General features: G+C 46.1%; 1 protein-coding gene across 1 annotated transcript in view; it reads left to right on the forward strand.

Annotated features, from left to right (window-relative positions):
* Positions 1-20,394, forward strand: part of tfam (transcription factor A, mitochondrial) — a 58,043-nt gene that overhangs the window by 1,354 nt on the left and 36,295 nt on the right. Inside the window, exon 2 of the mRNA XM_038773602.1 lies at positions 19,441-19,574. Coding sequence (XP_038629530.1) covers positions 19,441-19,574 — 134 coding nt within the window. The remainder of the gene's footprint in view (positions 1-19,440; positions 19,575-20,394) is intronic.

Here is a 20,394-nt window from a genome sequence, read left to right on the forward strand (position 1 = left end):
CTCGCTCCCACCCCCGTAGCCCTCGCCTCGCTCCCACCCCATAATCCTCGCCTCGCTCCCACCCCCGTAACCTTCGCCTCGCTCCCACCCCGTAGCCCTTGCCTTGCTCCCACCCCCGTATCCCTCGCCTCGCTCCCACCCCAGTAACCCTCGCCTCGCTCCCACCCCCGTAACCTTCGCCTCGTTCCCACCCCCGTAGCCCTTGCCTCGCTCCCACCCCCATTCTCCTCACCTCGCTCCCACCCCCATAATCCTATGCTTCCTCCATGGAAAGCACATAACCCTATCCTTCCCCCTCCAAAATAAATTAATTAACCCTCATGAGGATGTGAAAGGTGGCTTTGAAGCAAAAGCTCTTTTCTCTTTTCCTCGAGATCAATTTCATGTGCTCTCCCTATCTTTCAAAGATGGTGGAATTTCTTCTGGCAGATGGGTTTGAATCAATAACTCTAGTTCACTAAGGTTTAGTGCCTTAGAAATAAATACATGAGTTTCTTTTATTTGTTACAATTAAAATGTGCTCTTAAAATAGTATTGTTAATTTGCTTTATTTAGGGAAAGGCACATGTTATGAGCTTTAGTGATCAGGCGGGCCCACTGGTGAGCGAGCACTCACCCTTTTGTGTTATATAGTTATTCTCCCCGTGTCTGTGTGGGTCTCACCCCCACAACCCAAAAAGATGTGCAGAGTAAGTGAATTGACCATGCTAAATTGCCCTTTTAATTGGGAAAAAAGAATTGGGCACTTTAAATTTTTACAAAAGCAGTCACGTATTGGAGCTGCATTGCCTTTGAAGGAGGGCACTTGTAATATATCTTGTGGGATTGGTAAGCCCACAAATGAGCATGAAACCAAAATAGTATGTTAAGCACACTTGTGTGTTCCCACACTCTTTGTTCGTGTTTTAGGGAGGGCTGGGAGCTAAGGACTGTATGTGATTTGCAGAAGGGGAGAAAGTAATGACTGCTTTGCTGAAATAAATTGTCACACTCCTGCCTGATGCATGATTTATAATTAAAGTCCTTGGGTTTATAACGACGGATGCTGAATTTAACTCTTTTTTTCCATCACCTGGATTCCTATCACAATTTTTTTGCGGGAGGTTGTATTTGGCAATTCCATCCATTTCTTTCTTGTTAAATTGAGTATAGAAATGGTTGCCGAGCCTGTGGCGGAACAGGTATACGGCTATTTCCTGCATTTGCTCCACTTGTTGGTCACGACTAAATAATTCAAATCCTCTCCTATGTGAGGAATACCAGAACTTTTATTAATATTTTGGTAATCTCTTTCGATTTGGTTCCGCCTAGTTTTTTCCTGAGCAAGATGACCATGTTTGTGGTTCTTGAGGAGACAAACTACTCACAGCCATTTGGTGAAGGAAGAGACCAGAAGTCAATGTTTGCTGTTTTAGATCTATCATAAAAATGCTGCCTCACAGCGCTGGGGGACTGGGTTCAATTCTGACCTTGGGTGACTTGTGGAGTTTGCACGTTCTTTCCGAGTCTGCATGGGTTTCCTTCGGGTGCTCTGCTTTCCTCCCACAGTCCAAAGATGTGCAGGTTAGCTGATTTGACCATCCTAAATTGCTCCACAGGTTAGGTGGGGTTATGGGGATAGGGCAGGGGAGTGGGGTGATGTTGGGTGCTCTTTAGGAGGGTCGGTGCAGGCTCGATGGGCCACATGGTTTCCTGAACTGTACGTAGTCTATGATTTTTTAAAATATAAATTTAGAATACCCAATTATTTTTTTCCAATTAAGGGGCAATTTAGCGTGGCCAATGCACCTTCCCGGCACAACTTTTTGGGTTGTGGGGGGTGAGACTTCTGCAGACATGGAAGAATGTGCAAACTGCGCACACACAGTGACCCGGCGGCGGGATCGAACCCGGGACCTCGGAGCCATGAGGCAGTAGTGCGAACCACTGTGCCACCTGGTAGTCTATGAAAATTATAGCTTCAACTCTACAACCCACCACTAGTGTCAATGAGTACCTCTTTATAAGTGGATGAACTCATTTCGCAGATAAATGTAAATGGGTATGATATAATTGGGATAACGAGAACATGGCAGCAGGGTGAACAGGATGGGAACTGAATGTCGCGGGGTTCTCAGTATTTAGGAAGGACTGGCATAAAAGAAAAGGTGGTGGCGTGGCACTGCTGGTTAGAGAGGAAATTAACACAATATTGAGAAAGAATATTAGCTCTGACAATGTGGAATCTGTATGGGTAGAGTTGAAAAATACCAAGGGACAAAAACATTAGTCCGAGTCATATATAGACCCCCAAACTGCACTGGTGAGGTTGGGAATGGCATTAAACAAGAAATTAGAGATGCATGTAATAAGGGAATAGCGGTGATCGTGGGTGATTTTAATCTTCACATAGATTGGGCAAATCAAATTAGCCATAATGCCATAGAGGAGGATTTCCTGGAGTGTATACGGGATGTTTTGTTTTGACCAATATGCGGAGGAATCAACTAGAGAGCAGGCCATCTTAAACTGGATACTATATAATGAGAAGGGAATCATTGCCAAACTGGTTGTACGGGACCCCTTGCGGATGAGCGACCATAACATGATAGAATTTTTTATCAAGATGGAGAGTGAAGTGGTTGATTCGGAGACTAGGGTGCTGAATCTCAATGAAGGAAACTATGAGGATATGAGGCGTGAGTTGGCCTTGATAGAGTGGGGAGAGGTACTTAAAGGGATGACAGTGGATAGACAATGGCAAACATTCAAAGAACAACAGCAACTGTTCATTCCTGTCTGGCACAAAAGCAAAGGGGGTAAGAGGGCCAATCCATGGCTCACAAAGGAAATTAGAAATAGTATCCGATAGTAGGAAGAAGCATACAGATTGGGCCAAGAAAAATAATAGGTCTGAGGATTGGGAGCAGTTTAGAATACGGCAAAGAAGGACGAAGGGATTGATTAAGAAGGGGAAAGTATAGTATGAAAGGAAGCTTGCAGGGAACATAAAGACTGACACTAAGAGTTTCTACAGATCTGTGAAGAGAAAGAGGTTGGTAAGGAGAAATGTAGGCCCACTACAGACAGAAACACGGGAATGCATAATGAGGGACAAAGAAATGGCTGAGCAATTAAATACATACTTTGGTTCTGTCTTCACAAATGAGGAAACAAATCAGATCCCAGAAATGTTGGAGAATGAAAGGTTTAGTGAGAGGGAAGAACTGAGCGAGATCAATATTAGTAGATGTTGTATTAGGTACACTGAGAAGGGAATCATTGCCAAACTGGTTGTACGGGACCCCTTGCGGATGAGCGACCATAACATGATAGAATTTTTTATCAAGATGGAGAGTGAAGTGGTTGATTCGGAGACTAGGGTGCTGAATCTCAATGAAGGAAACTATGAGGATATGAGGCGTGAGTTGGCCTTGATAGATTGGGGAGAGGTACTTAAAGGGATGACAGTGGATAGACAATGGCAGACATTCAAGGAACGCGTCGAAGAACAATCAGAAAGATATTCCAGACCTTGAAGTTAGTTCAATCATGTTTATTGAACTAATAGCACAGTTAGCACCGTTCTCTGTGAGTTCAACTCTCTGCTAACCTAAGTGTGGTTACTCTGTCTGACTGAACCAAACTAGCAATTAGCCACGTGGTGGAGGTGTGAGATTGTAACAACACCCTTGACTGACTCTCTAGATGTTCATCAGTGGAAAGAGGCGGAGTGTGAGTGTCTCATGTCTTTTATAGTCAGATCTCACCCCTGAGTGTCCTGCCTGCTTATTGGTCATGTCCTGTTCTCTGTGTCCATTAGCTGTTAGTCTGTATATCATTATGTGTGTGTCTGCATATCATGACATCTCCCCTTTTTTATGTTTGGATGACATATGTGTACGTATTTACAAGAATAGGCCAATATTAACATATATACATGCAGTGGATGTGAACATGTGTACATGTGAAAACAGCTGTCCAATGCAAGAACACAGAACATAGCAAACAGAACAAATGTTCGTAAGTCCAGTCTCTGCGGCTTTTGCCTGATCCTGGTTGACCGCCGGAGAGGTGGTGGTGGGGATGACAGCGCCTTGATGGGTGGGATTAAAGCCTGACTGATGGCCTCGTGAGTCGAGGTATCAGGAGGTGGTAAAACAACAGAAGGAAATGGAGAAGAATGGGGTTGCAGGCAGGCAACTTTGTGCAGTGCCCGTCTGTTTCATCACACAACAGAACCATCAGCCAGTCGCACAACATACGAGCGGGGGGCAGCCTGTCAAACAACGACAGCTGCCACTGACCAGCCTCCATCAGGGATCTTGACCTGAACAACGTCTGATGGGGATAACACGGGCAAATCGGTGGCATGAGCATCGTAGCCCTGTTTTTGCCGGTCTTGGAGTTGCTGCACCTTCTGCAGCACCAGGAGGTGATCCAGGTTGGACTCGTGTACGGCTGGAAGTGTCGTTCGCAGCTCCCTCCCCCTCCATCACCCACCTACGAATCATTGCTATATTCGCGGCTCAGGAGTTGAGTTGGTGACATGCCAGTGGACAGTGGGGTTGCCCTGTACGCAAGCAGCTCAAGGTCAATGTCAGATGCAGAATCCGCGACCTAGCAGATGAGTTGCTTCACTATGTGCACCCCTTTCTCAACTTTTCCATTTGACTGCGAATAGTGTGGGCTGGAAGTGACGTGTTTGAACTGATACGACTGGGCAAACAGAGACCATTTATGGCTGCTGAAGTATGGGCCATTGTCACTCATGGCAGTGAGTGGCATACCATGCCTGGAGAACATCTCCTTACAGGTCTTGATGATGGTCCGAGATGTGAGGTCTGAGAGCTTCACGACTTCAGGGTAATTGGAAAAATAATCAATGATTAACACGTAATCACGACCATTTGCATGAAAGAGGTCGATCCAACCTTGGACCATGGAGAGGTTTCTATTTCATGCTGCTGAAGTGTCTCCTGACTCTACGCTGGCTGGAAGCGTTGACAGGTCGCACAGTTAAGGACCATGTTCACAATGTTGTGGCTGATCCTGGGCCAGTAGACAGCCTGCCTGGCTCTGCGTCTGCACTTTTCCCCACCCAGGTAGCACTCATGGATTTGACGGAGCACCAAGCTCTGGAGACTGTGTGGAATTATAATCCGGTCCAGTTTAGGAGGATACCATCAATCACCGTCAGGTCGTCCTTTACATTGAAAAATTGAGGGCACTGCCCTTTTTGCCAGCCATTGGCTAGGTGTTGCATAACACACTGCAAGAGAGGGTACCCCCTTTGGCTGTCTCCTCACGGCTAAGAATCACCTTCTCATCAGATGCTGGGAGGTTGCTAGCACATAGCTGCACCTGTGACTCAACCTGTGACTCAATTTTCCGGATGACGTTCAGTGGTTCACTTGGCACGGTGATGGAGCGGGACAGTGTATCGGCAATGATGAGCTCCTTGCCAGACGTGTAGACCAGGTCAAAGTCGTACCTTCTGCGTTTGAGGAGGATGTGCTGCAACTGAGGCATCATGTCATTAAGGTCCTTGTGGATAATGTGGACCAGGGACCTGTGATCCGTCTCGACTGTGAATGTTGGCAAGCCATAGACATAGTCGTGAAACTTGAGAATGCCAGTGAGAAGGCCCAGGCATTCCTTCTCGATTTGTGCATACCATTGTTCGGTTGGCGTCATTACCCTTGATGCGTAAGCAACCGGTGCCCAAATTAAGTGTCATTGCATTGCAGCAGAACCGCACTGATGCCATCCTGGCTCGCATCTGTCGAGATTTTTGTTTCCCTGTCTGGGTCGCAAAATGCCAATACGGGTGCAGTGGTGAGCTTGGCTTTCAGCTCCAACCACTCTACCTGATGGGCCGCCATCCACTCGAAGGCAGCGGACTTCTTCACTACGTTCCAGAGGGCCGTGGTGTGTGAGGCCATGTTTGGGATGTACTTGCCCAGAAAATTGACCATGCCCAGGAAGCGCAATACCGCTGTCTTGTCTTCCGGGACCTCATGGCTGTGTTGGCCTTGACGTTGTCTGTGTCGGGGCACATGCCCTGCTGGGAGATCTGGTCTCCTAGGAATTTGAGTGTCGACATGCCAAAGCAACATTTGGCCCTGTTCAGCTTCAGGCTATTGGTGTGGATACGGCAGAATAGACGTTGGAGATGGGAAACATGCTCCTCAGGGGTCATGGACCATATGATGACGTCGTCCACGTACACACAAACCCATTCGATGCCCTCCATCATCTGCTCCATGATGCGATGAAATATCTCCGATGCCGAGACTCTGCCAAAAGGCGAACGGTTATAGCAGTACCTGCCAACCGGTGTGTTGAAGGTGCAGAGCCTTCTGCTAGTCTCATCCAGCTAGGTTTGCCAGAATCCATGAGACGCATCTAACTTTGTGAAAAACCGTGCACGTGCCATCTCACTGGTGAGTTCCTCCCACTTCGGGATGGGGTAGTGTTCACGCATTATATTCTGGTTGAGATCCTTGGGATCAATGCAGATGCACAGTCTCCAGAGGGTTTTTCAACCACCACCATCGATCTGACCCAGTCAGCCGGTTTGGCTACCCCGGAAATGATCCCCTGCTGCTGCAGCTCCTTGAGCTGTTCCTTCAGGCGCTCCTTCAGCGGAGCTGGGACCCTGCGTGGTGCATGGACCACTGGCTTGGCATCAGGTCGCAGTAAGATCTTGTAGCGATATGGCAAGGTGCCTATCCCGTCAAACACATCTGGATACTGACCAAGAATGTTGTCAATGCCAGTTAAAAGATCCACGTTGGAGGATGTTGTTGAATAAGCCTGCTGCTGCATGTTTAGCTTTTTGCAGGCATGCGGGCCAGAGGGACCTGCGGGCATGCGGGCCCTGTCCGGCTTGACAATTTCAAACCTTAGCCGTGCATGGGTACTCCAGTTGGAGACGAGTAGATGGCAGGACCCAGTGCCGTGGTGGCGTTACCATTATAGTCCAAGAGCTGGCATGCTGCTGGAAGGACCTTGGGGGGCTTCTTGATGTGTTTGTAGTCTGCCTGTGAGAGGAGGTTGGCAGAAGCACCTCTGTCCAGCTTGAACTGGATGGAGCAGCGGTTGACCTGCATCACCACACGCCATTCGTCCTCCGAATCCACAGAGAGGATGGACTGAATGCGAGACGAGTTAGGTGTGGCATGTTCACGTGTGGTAATGATGCCCACTCGATAGGCGGACTCCAGGCACTCATCCTCTGGATCCGTGGTACTGCAAGGATCAGAATCCTGTAATCGTCGTTGCACATTCTGGACATGCCGTCGTCTGAATTGGAGCACTGGCCTCTGACTGGTGGTGCAGACCTGCACAAGGCTGAATAGTGAAATGAAATGAAAATCGCTTATTGTCACGAGTAAGCTTCAATGCAGTTACTGTGAAAAACCCCTAGTCGCCACATTCCGCAGCCTGTTCGGGAAGGCTGTTACGGGAATCGAACCGTGCTGCTGGCCTGCCTTGGTCTGCTTTCAAAGCCAACGATTTAGCCCAGTGTGCTAAACAGCCCCGCTGTGCTGAACATCCCCGCTAGTGTCCAGGGTTCCCGCAGTTTAAACATCACCTGCCTCTTGCAGGGCAGTGTCCCTTTTAAGTGGGCGTTGCCACAGTTTGGGCATGTCATGACGTCGGTGTCATGATGTGGTATATGTCGTTGCACATGCGCAGTGCGCTCGGCAGACGTCTGCACCTGTGCAGTGTGGAAGTCAGCTGCTTCGTTATCCCCTTCGCATCGCGCATGCCTGGGGCTCCGGGAAAAGTGGGCGAGATGGCCGCTGTCTTCAATGCTGAAGTGCTGCATCCGGGAGATGGCCTGCACACTCACTGCCTCGTGGGAGGCCCGTTTCTCATTTTCTGCCGATTTGTATTGGGAATACCGATTCTTTTCGTCTTTATTTTTGCGTGCTCATGCACTGTACATGTTTCAATCGCAACTGGCAGGGTCATATGCTTGATTTTTAAGAGCTGCTCTCTCAGAGGATCAGAGTGAATTCCAAACACGATTTGGTCTCTGATCATGGAGTCAGCAATATCATCAAAGTTGCAGGACAACGCTAGCAGGCCGAGGCTAGTTAAGAAGGCATTGAAAGATTCATCTTTACCTTGAAGACGCTGATTGAATATGTAGCTTTCGAAGATTTCATCGGTGTCCACTTCACAGTCACTATTGAACTTGTCCAGGATGATCAAAGCTTTGACAAAGAGTCATCGGACTCAAAACGTTAGCTCTTTTCTCTCCCTACAGATGCTGCCAGACTTGCTGAGATTTTCCAGCATTTTCCCTTTCGTTAAATTAGTAGTCTCAGGTATGTAGTGTAAGGGTCACTGGTCTAACACTGGGTGCAGCTTTGATCAGAAAGATACTCCAGACCTTGAAGTTAGTTCAATCATGTATATTGAACTAATAGCACAGTTAGCACCGTTCTCTGTGAGTTTAACTCTCTGCTAACGTAAGTGTGGTTACTGTGACTGAACCAGACTAGCTCTTAGCCACGTGATGGAGGTGTGAGATTGTAAAATCACCCTTGACTGACTCTCTAAATGTTCATCAATGGAAAGAGGCGGTGTGTGAATGCCTCATGTCTTTTATAGTCAGATCCCACCCCTGAGTGTCCTGCCTGCTTATTGGTCATGTCCTGTTCTCTGTGTCCATTAGCTGCTTGTCTGCATATCATTGTGTGTGTCTGCATATCATGACAGTAGAGAAATGGTGCTGGGAAAACTGTGATTGAAATCGGATAAATCCCCAGGGCCTGAGAATCTGCATGCCAGAGAGCTTAAGGAGGTGGCTCTGGAAATAGTGGATGCATTGGTGGTCATCTTCCAGGATTTTATAGACTCTGGAATTGTCCCTACAGATTGGAGGGTAGCTCACATCACTCCAATATTCAAAAAGGGGGGTAGAGAGAAAATAGGGAATTATAGACCAGTAAGCCTAACATCGGTAGTGGGGAAAATGCTTGAATCCATTCTGACGGACTTTATAGTGGAACATTTAGAAAGCAGTGGCAGGATCAGTCAGAATCAGCATGGATTTATGAAGGGAAAATCATGCTTCACAAATCTGTTGGAATTCTTTGAAATTAAATGAAATGAAAATTGCTTATTGTCACAAGTAGGCTTAAAATGAAGTTACTGTGAAAAGCCCCTAGTCGCCACATTCCTGGCGGTGCGGGAATTGAAGCGTGCTGCTGGCCTGCCTTGATCTGCTTTCAAAGCCAGTGATTTACCCCTGTGCTAAACCAGCCCCTAAGAGGTAACCAGTACAGTCGACAAGGGGGAGCCAGTCAATGTCGTATCTTTGGACTTTCAGAAGACGTTTGACAACGTCCCGCATAAGAGATTATTGTGCAAAATTAAAGCACATGGGATTGGGGGAAATGTATTGAGGTGGATAGAAAACTGGTTGGCAGAGAGCAAACAAAGAATAGGGATTAATGGGTCCTTTTCAAATTGGCAGGCAGTAACCAGTGGGGTACCACAGGGATCGGTGCTGGGACCCCAGCTATTCACAATATATATTAATGATTTGGATGAGGAAACAAAATGTAACATCTCAAAGTTTGCAGATGATACCAAATTAGGTGTGTGGATGAATTGTGACGAGGATGCAGGGATCCTACAGCATGATCTGGACAGGTTGGGCGAGTGGACAAACCAATGGCAGATGTAGTATAATTTTGATAAGTGTGAGGGTATTCATTTTGGAAGCAAAAACAGGAAGGCAGAATACTACCTGAATGGTTGTAAATTGGGAGAGGGGAGTGTGCAGCAGGACCTGGGTGTCCTTGTGCACCAGTCGCTGAAGGTAAGCATGCAGGTGCAGTAGGCGGTAAAGAAGGCTAATGCTATGTTGGCCTTCATTGTAAGAGGTTTCGAGTATCGAAGCAGGAATGTGTTGCTGCAATTGTACAGGGCCTTGGTGAGGCCACACTTGAGTATTGTGTGCAGTTATGGTCTCCTTCTCTGAGGAAGGATGTTCTTGCTCTCGAGGGAGTACAGCAAAGGTTTACCAGACTGATTACAGGGATGGCGGGACTGGCATATGAGGAGAGATTGACTAGGTTGGGATTGTGCTTGCTGGAGTTCAGAAGAATGAGGGGGGATCTCATAGAGACTTATAAAATTCTAACAGGACGAGGCAGGGTAGATGCAGGGAAGCTGTTACCAATGATGGGTGTGTCCAGAACCAGGGGTCACAGCCTGAGGATTCAGGGTAAACCATTTCGGACAGAGGTAAGTCATAGATGAGTCATAGATGTTTACAGCATGGAAACTCCCTTCGGAGACATTTCTTCACACAAAGAGTGGTGAGCCTGTGGAATTCATTACCACAGGAAGTAGTTGATGCTAAAACTTAGAATATATTCAAGAGGCGGCTGGATATAGCACTTGGGGAGAATGGGATCAAAGGCTCTGGGGAGAAAGCAGGAATAGGCTATTGAGTTGGATGATCAGCTATGATCGTGATGAATGGCGGAGCAGGCTCGAAGGGCCAAACGGCCTTTTCCTGCTCCTATCTTCCATGTATCTATGTATGTATTTTTGAGTAAATCAAATAAATGAGTAAATTTAAGTAATGAACAAAATTTTAAAGAGCATTTTTCAAATCAAGTTAAAATGTTATTTTGGTGGAGATGATTCACGGCAGCCCTTGCAGCACATAGGAGGTCTCAAGTGTACGGGTGAGCACTACATGCTCCCTCTCCAGGAGCACCAGGTCGCAGACGTAACCGCAAAAGAAAGGCATGCAGTTGGGTCAAATTAACCCCTCAACTGTCTGCTGCCTGGGCCACTTTAAGGCACATGAAGAGGTCTTCCAACGTGCCTACCCTCTCCACGCTCGGTGTCTATAGATCCAGAGCAAGGCAGCAATGCGGGTTCAATCCCCTTACCGGCTGAGGTTATTCGAGAGGCCCTGCCTTCTCAACCTTGCCCCTCGCCTGAGGTACATAGAACATAGAACCTTACAGCGCAGTACAGGCCCCTCGATTTTGCGCCGTCCTGTGAAACCCCTCTAAAGTCCCTCTACACTATTCCCTTATCGTCCATATGCCTATCCAATGACCATTTGAATGCGTTTAGTGTTGGCGAGTCCACTACTGTTGCAGGCAGGGCATTCCACGCCCTTACTACTCTGAGTAAAGAACCTACCTCTGACATCTCTCCTATAGCTATCTCCCCACAATTTAAAGCTATGTCCCCTCGTGCTGGACATCACCATCCGAGGAAAAAGGCTCTCAATGTCCACCCTATCTAATCCTCTGATCATCTTGTATGCCTCAATTAAGTCACCTCTTAACCTTCTTCTCTCTAATGAAAACAGCCTCAAGTCCTTGAGCCTTTCCTCATAATATCTTCCCTACATACCAGGCAACATCCTTGTAAATCTCCTCTGTACCCTTTCCAATGCTTCCACATCCTTCCTATAATGTGGCGACCAGAACTGCACTCAATACTCCAAATGCGGCCGCACCAGAGTTTTGTACAACTGCAACATGACCTCATGGCTCCGAAACTCAATTCCTCTACCAATAAAAGCTAACACACCGTACGCCTTCTTAACAACCCTCTCAACCTGGGTGGCAACTTTCAGGGATCTATGGACATGGACACCGAGATCTCTCTGCTCGTCCACACTACCAAGAATCTTACCATTAGCCCAGTACTCTGTCTTCCTGTTATTCCTTCCAAGATGAATCACCTCGCACTTTTCTGCATTAAACTCCATTTGCCACCTGTTAGCCCAGCTCTGCAGCTTATCTATGTCCCTCTGTAACTTATAACATCCTTCTGCACTGTCCACAACTCCACCAACTTTAGTGTCATCTGCAAACTTACTCACCCATCCTTCTACGCCCTCCTCCAGGTCATTTATAAAAATGACAAACAGCAGCAGCCCCAAAACAGATCCTTGTGGTACACCACTAGTAACTGGACATCAGTCAGTACGGTGATCCTCAGGCTAAATCACCACCAGTCAGCTCTTCCCCACAAAGGGGAAAGCAGCCTACGGTCATCTGGGACTATGGCGACTTTACCTTACCTCTGAGCTTTCAGGTCATTATATGCTGCAAAATTGTGTCATTTATCGTCATCCAGAACGTAGAACAGTACAGCACAGTAAAGGCCCTTTGGCCCACAATGTTGTGCCCACCATTTATCCTAATCAAACGTCAACCTAACCTACACCCCTTCAATTTACTATTGTCCATGTGCCTGTCCAAGAGTCACTTAAATGTCCCTGATGACTCAGACTCCACCGCCTCTGCTGGCACTGCATTCCACGCACCCACCACTGTCTGTGTAAAGAACCTATCTCTGACATCTCCCCTATACCTACCTCCAATCACCTTAAAACTATTTCCCCTCGTGACAGTCATTTCCACCCTGGGGAAAAGTCTCTGGCTATCCACTCTATCCATGCCTCACATCATCTTGTACACCTCTATCAAGTGACCTCTCTTCCTTCCTCGCTCCAGTGAGAAAAGCCCTAACTTCCTCAACCTTTCTTCATAAGACATGCCCGCCAGTCCAGACAGCATCCTGGTAAATCTCCTCTGCACCCTCTCCAAAGCATCCACATCCTTCCTATAATGAGGCAACCAGAACTGGACACAATATTCCAAGTGTGGTCTAACCAGGGCTTTATAAAGCTGCAGCAAAACCTTGTGGCTCTTAAACTCAATCCCCTGTTAATGAAAGCAAGCATACCATGCGCCTTCTTAACAACCCTATCAACCTGGGTGACAACTTTGAGGGATCTATATACGTGGACCCCACGATCCCTCTGTTCCTCCACACTTCCAAGGACCCTGCGTTTAACCCTGTATTCAGCATTCAAATTCGACCTTCCAAAATTAATCACTTCACATTTATCAAGGTTGAACACCATCTGCCACTTCTCAGCCCAGCTCTGCATCCTGTCAATGTCCTGTTGTAACCTGCAACAGCCCCCAACACTATCTACAACTCCCCCAACCTTTTGTGTCATCAGCAAACTTACTAACCCACCCTTCCACTTCCTCATCCAAATCATTTATAAAAACCACAAAGAGCAGAGGTCCCAGAACATATCCCTGCAGGACACCACTGGTCTCCAACCTCCAGGCGGAAAACCTTCCATTCGCTACCACGCGCTGTCTTCTTTTAGCCAGCCAATTCTGTATCCAGACAGCCAAATTTCCCTGTATCCCATGCCCCCTAACTTTCTGAATGAGTCTATCATGGGGAACCTTATCAAGTGCCTTACTGAAATCCATATACCACATCCATTGCCTGACCTTCATCAATGAGTCTCGTCACATCCTCAAAGAATTCAATGAGGCTTGTGAGGCATGACCTGCCCCTCACAAAGCCATGCTGACTACTTGTAAACAAACTGTTTTTCAAAATAATCATACCTCTCAGAATCCTTTCCAATATTTTGCTCACCACAGACGCAAGACTGATGGGTCTGTAAGTCCCAGGGATTTCCATATTCCCTTTCTTGATCAGGGGAACAACATACGCCTTCCTCCAATCATCCGGTACTACTCCAGTGGAGAGTGAGGACGCAAAGATCATCGCCACCGGCGCAGCAATCTCCTCCCTCGCTTCCCGTAGTAACCTTGGGTATATCCTGTCAGGCCCAGGGGACTTATCTATCCTGATGCTTTCAAAATTTCCAGCACATCCTCCTTAATATCAACCTGTTCGAGTCTATTAATCCGGTTCACACTGTTCTCATGAGCAACAAGGTCCCTCTCTCTCGTGAATACTGAAGCAAAGTATTCAGTTAGGGCCTCCCCATCTCCTCTGACTCTGGGCACAAGTTCCCTCCACTATCCCTGATCGGCCCTACTCTCACTCTGATCATCCTCTTATTTCTCACATCAGTGTAGAATGCCTTGGGGTTTTCCCTAATCCTTCCCTCCAGGACTTCTCATGCCCCCTTCTCGCTCTCCTAAGTCCATTTTTTACTTCCTTCCTGTTGTAAGAGCAGGAAACACTTGTGATACATGCCTTCGTAAAGGTCCTGATCCAAAACAACCCATGTTTATGCTTTTTCCCTGTTGACTGGCCTGCTCTGATGTGTATTCCAATTACTGTTCCCTCTCCACTTCTGGTTTTATCAGTGTTAAAGTTATTTTTTCACCATCTGTATCGCAAGGGGCAACAAGTTGAATACTTAGCACAATGTTCACCCCATCTCTAGCCATTTGCTCCCAGAGTTCAACCAGAAAAAGTGTGGCAGCATCTAGTGCTTGTTAATAGTATTGCATCTTCAAAAGGTGTTTCCACATGCAATAAACTTATGATTGGGTCAAATTTCAGTTTGCTGAAATGTATTTAGGAAAAGATCCCTAAAAGCGGCAATCAGATAAAAGGGATATGCATTTATGTTGCGTTTTTCACGACCACTGGACATCTCAATGTACTTTACAGCCAATTAAGTACTTTTTGCAGTGACTAAAGTCTCTGGTATGAAACAGACAAACAGCAATATGCTAAAGATCAGATAATCTTTTATTTGAGATTTTTACTGAGGAAGAAATATTAGTCCAGGCATTGGGGATAACTCCGCAGCAATCCTTCAAAATGGTGCCATGTGATATTTTACATCAATTCAAGCAGTCAGATGGGGCTTTGGTTTAAAGTCTTATTCAAAAGATGGCACCATCAACAGTACACCACTTCTTCAGTACTGTGCTGGAGTGTCAGTTTTGATGTTCGTACTCCAGTTCTGAGAGGGACTTGAACCTGGAACTTTGTGGCTCTGAAGCTAGAGTGTGATCAACTGTTTCACTGCTGGCACTCATTGTTTTTGATGCCAGTGGGTGGAACTGTACCCTCCAAAGCGGGGAGTATTTAAGTTCAAGCTATATGTGGACTTGGTTGAAGCTTCTGGAAGTGTTGTGAGAGTGCTGTACTAGATGAAATGTTAACCTGAGGCTCCACCTGCCAGGTCAAGTGTGGGGGAAATGTTTCATTCTTCTCGCTTGCTGTTTTCCCTTTTGCCAACATTATTGGTGGCACAGTATGCTGTAATAGCGCCAGGGACCCGGGTGGCTTTGGGTGACTGTCTGTGTGCAGTTTGCAGGTTCTCCTCATGTCTGCGTGGGTTTCCTCCGGGTGTTCTGGTTTCTTCCCACAGTCCAAAGATGTGCAGGTTAGGCGGGTTGGTCATGCAAAATTACCTCTTAGTTTCCAAAGATGTGCAGGTTAGGCGGGTTGGTCATGCAAAATTACCTCTTAGTTTCCAAAGATGTGCAGGTTAGGCGGGTTGGTCATGCAAAATTACCCCTTAGTTTCCAAAGATGTACAGGTTAGGTGCGGTTATCAGGATAGGGAAGAGGAGTGGGGCTAGGTTAGGTGCTCTTTCGGAGGGCCGGTGCAGACTTGATGGGCTGAATGGCCTCCTGCACTGTAAGGATTCTGTGGAAACCCTAGTTAATCTGGTTTGGTTAATGTGGAATTTTACAGCATACAAATTGACTGTTAAGGAAGCAACTGGTTTTAAAACACTAGGAAATACTTGGGGCATAATAAATTGCTCGATAAAAATTCATGATTTTGATTTTGGGTCATTCCGTCCCGAAAGACGTGCTGTTAGATAATTTGGACATTCTGAATTCTCCCTCTGTGTACCTGAACAGGCGCCGGAATGTGGCGACTAGGGGTTTTCACATTAACTTCATTGCAGTGTTAACGTAAGCCTGTTTGTGACAATAAAATTATTATTATTTTGATGATCATTTTGCTTTTGAATGTGCTCCTTTAAGTATCCCTAAATTGATAGGTTAGGTTGGTGTAAGTAAATCAATATTGTCGGTGACTTTGAAAAAAGTGATCTTAATACTGCAGCAAAAGAAGGATGACGGCGATGAGACTAGCAGAATGAAAAAGTATCCAGACATCAGATATGGATGAGAGACCATGTAGAAAGTGCAAAGTCCAACCAGAAGAATAGGGCGGACACAGAAAGAATTCGGAAATGGAGGGAATATAAACAATTCCAGGAAGAGAGTTAATTATTTTTGTCTGATTTAACACTGAGAAGTACATCTTTTTAAGGAGGGAGTCTCTTGCTTCAAAAATAACTTACTCATCTTCATGCTTTCTCTACTTGATATTAAGGTGACCTAATACTCCTTTCCTTTTACTTAAATACACTTTAGTTTTTTTAAAGATTAATGGAATGTTTTGTCGCCAGACGATTGTTCTAACACTATTTGGCCATCGAAGAAATCTGCTTCAGGTTGGATTGACACTGTACTTTACTGTGGAACTGTTGACAGGTCAAAAATATCCTTGCAAACAAAGTGCTGAAAGATTTATTATTTGCTTCTACGTTAGAAGGGACATGAGCACATGATCAAGACTGAGATTTCAGTGGAATGTGAAGGAATAATGTACTGTTGGTGGTGCTGATCTTCCAATGAGGGCTGTCTACCTGTTTAGATGGATGTGAAAGATCCGATGGTTCTGTTCAAAGAAGAGCGGGCGATTTATCCCACCGTCGTGATCAATATTTATCCCTCGGGACGTCAGGTGGCATTTGCAAGCGGGTCGGCCGCATCGAGAGGAGCCCTCGCCGGTGGCCACTATTTGCTGCGCTTTCGGGGATTTCCCCGATTCTTCGCGCGCGCCCCCCCCCCCCCCCCCCCCCCCCCCCCGCGATTATTGTCGGCTTTTGGGGCCTTCCCGGACGTCAAGCGAGTCCGGTTTGAAAACCGGCGAAGAATGTTGTAAGAAGACTAAAGTCCGGTCCCAGGGGAATTCTGGAGGAATACAAAATAGAAGAGAAAGAAGTTTTAAAGAAACTTGGTGAAAGTTTTTTTTTGAAAGAAGAAATTTTTTGTTTTTCTATAAAAAAAGATTGAAGAAGGAGAGAAGGGTGAAATAAAAGGAAAAATAATAAGTCGTTAAAGGATGCAAAAAGCAGCGTCGAAGAAGGGAGGAAACGTGGGCTCGCCGTTGAATGAGAGGACCAACAAAAGCGCTGACAAGATGGCGGATGCTGGACCGCATGGTGGGGCCGCACTACTTATGGTGGTGAAGATGACCGAGGTGATGGTGACATCGGCCGAGGTGAGAGAACAGGGTGAGAAGATAAAGGAAGTGGAGGAGGCTGTGTTGCAGCACAGCGACCAGTTCACCTCGATGGGGGACGAGCTGCGGAGGGTGGTGGAGGTCAACAGAGGACTCCAAGCAAAGCTCGAGGATTTGGAAAACCGCTCGAGGCGGCACAATCTGAGGATTGTGGGCTTGTCCGAAGGGACAGAGGGCCCAAGGCCAACAGAGTACTTTGCTAAGAAGTTGGCGGAGTTGATGGGGGAGGGTGAAAATCCCTCAAGATACAAGCTGGATCGAGCTCATCGGTCATTAAGGCCGAAGCCCAAAGTGAATTAACTGCCAAGAGCAGTAATTAATGTTTCCCAGAAAACAGCAGCACCGACACTTAATTGGATGTGAAGCACTGGAGAATCCAGAAGATGTGAAAAGTGCTTTTAAAAAATCTTGCACCTTATTCTCGGAAAATGTCTGTTTTATGAGGAATCTGCTTGGCAGGTTAAAGGATGCTCCTGTCACATTTTTCCTTGTTTAAATTGTTTTGTCGGAACTTTCTATAAAAGAGCCTCAGGTCCTTGCATGGTTGAGAAATTTGCACTTGCCCCATATCTAGATACCTTTTGATAACATGCCTGGAACAATTGAATAGAAATTCTTTTTCAGATTTGCTTTGATTATTGGTTTGTTCCAGTCACTTCACTGGATTTTCCTTTTGGCTTTGGGAGTAGCCATTTGGCTACAACTGCTGACCAAAGCCATCATTTACAGCAGTGCTTCTCAAAGTGTGGTACGCGTACCGGTGCCGGTACGCGAGCCATCGTCTGCCGGTACTTGGAGTGTTTCCAGAAAAAAAAGAGACAGTAATCCTGGATTGGCTTGTTTCGCTCACCGGTCCCTGGCACATTGGGGAAAAAAAACTGCCGGTACGCCACATCAGATAGTTTGAGATGCACTGATTTACAGGATGTGAGCATTTGTTTTCCATCACTTCTTGAAAAGGTGTTGGAAGCACAAGTGGTTAGCACTGTGGCTTCACAGCGCTAGGGTCCCCGCTGGGTCACTGCCTGTGCGGAGTCTGCACGTTCTCCCCGTGTCTGCGTGGGTTCCCTCCGGGTGCTCCGGTTTCCTCTCACGGTCCAAAGATGTGCACGTTGTGTGGAGTGGCCATGATAAATTGCCCTTAGTGACAAAAAAGGTTTGGAGGGGTTATTGGGTGACGGGGATAGGGCTTAAATGGGTCGGTGTAGATTCGATGTGCTGAATGGCCTCCTTCTGCACTGTGTTCTATTCTTGAACTTTTGCATTCCTTGTGGTGAAGGTACTCACAGTGCAGTTATCATAGAATCCTTACAGTGCAGAAAGAGGCCATTTGGCCTGTCGAATCTGCATTGACCCTTTGAAAGAGCACCCTGCCCAGGCCTAGTCTCCAGCCCTATCCCGTAACCCCCCCCCCCCCCCAACTGCATATCTTGGGACAATTAAGGGGTAATTTTGCATGGGCAATCCACCTAACCACATCTTTGAACTGAAAAAGGAAACTGGGACACCCAGAGAAAACCTACGTAGACATAGAGAGAACATGCAAACTCCACACAGACAGTCACCCCAGATCGGAATTGAACCCGGGCCCCTGGTGATATGAGGCAGAGTGCGGAGTGCCAAGTGGAGTTCCAGGATTTTGACCCAGTGGTGATGAAAACATGATCATATATTTCCAAGCCTGGATGCTGTGTGACCTGCAAGGCAACATAGAGGTGTGGGCATTCCCCTGCCCTTGTTCTTCCAGGTAGTAAGAGGTCAGAGATACCAAAAGTGCTGTGTAAAACCTTTGCAAGGTGCTGCAGTGGTAGATTTGGGATATGTTTATTGTCACGTGTACCGAGATACAGTTAAAAGTATTTTTCTGCGAGCAGCTCGAATATATCATTTAGTGCATAAAAATAAAAGAATAGGAGTTTGCATAATAGGGCAACACAAGGTACACATCGAGCAGGCTGCTTTATCTTCAAAGGTGTGGAGCTTCTCTAGTGTTGTTGGAACAGTTGGATTGCAAGCTACAATTTGTCCCATTGCTCAGGGGGCAGAAATTTTAGTTATTTGTCCTGCCTCATTCATTATGTCTCAATCCCTCACTTTACAAATTACCTATAACTTGTTCTCCCTCACGTTTTAGATTTTGCTCAATGGACTGATTTTCTTTGCTACCCATTGCAACTCTAAAACTATTTTTTACTTAATGGTTCATATCATAGTTCTAGCTACCAGAAGATTTATTGCAAGTGTTGAGCAAAAATCCCCTTTTTCATGTGAAAATGTTTTGTACTGTCGTTTAATAGAATTGTAACAGGAGTTTTTCTTTATCTGATACAGTTGCAGTGGAGTGTGCTCAGCATTAAGAAGATTGTCATTGAATAACACCCCCTCTACCCCTCCCAAGCGGCCACTCAATGCTTACCTGCGCTATGTGATGGAACAACAACAGGTTTTATTTAAACAAAGTTCAGGTAAAAACAAATTGTAAATGGAAATAATTTCAGTAATAAAGATACCGTGCACTTCAGACTAAAAAATCTGAACAATGTTTTGTGTGTCGTCTTACAAGCTTTGAAAAGTGTCAGTTTAGAAAAAACCTGGTTGTGTTTCTCTTTTATCCTTTGTTTTAAACATCATGTCCTAGCTAATGTTTATCTCCTAATCAGCATCACTTTTATTTTTTTTTAAAACCCCAGATGGTCTCATTGCCTCACTGATGCATGTGAGATCTCACTGTGTTGAATTGGCTTCCGCCTTTCCCTACATCACAACAGTGACCACATTTCTAAAGTATTTAATTCAGGGGTGGGCAAACTACGGCCCGCGGGCCGCATGCGGCCCGCCAAAGGTATTTCTGCGGCCCACCAAGTCATTAAAAAAAAAAAAAAAAAAAAAAAAAATTTTTTTTTTTAAAATTTTTTTTTTTTTTTTAATTTTTTTTTAAAGGTTAATGGGTGGGGGGGCTGTTGGGTTACTTACTGGTATAGGGTGGATACGTTGACTTGAGTAGGGTGATCATTGCTTGGCACAACGTCGAGGGCCGAAGGGCCTGTTCTGTGCTGTACTGTTCTATGTTCTATATGAGGCGCCCACAATCATAACCGGGTGAAGTAATTATTTTACTTAATATACTATGCGGCCCTTTGTGAATTGTGAATTTCTGAATGCGGCCCTTGCACGGAAAAGTTTGCCCACCCCTGATTTAATTGGTTGTAAAGTGTTTTCGGTCATACAAAAGGTTCTGAAAGATGCTATATGAATATGAGTTTTTCTCTTCATTCCGTTAATTTC

This window comes from Scyliorhinus canicula, chromosome 16 (assembly GCF_902713615.1).
Source record: "Scyliorhinus canicula chromosome 16, sScyCan1.1, whole genome shotgun sequence".
NCBI classification, from domain to species: domain Eukaryota; kingdom Metazoa; phylum Chordata; class Chondrichthyes; order Carcharhiniformes; family Scyliorhinidae; genus Scyliorhinus; species Scyliorhinus canicula.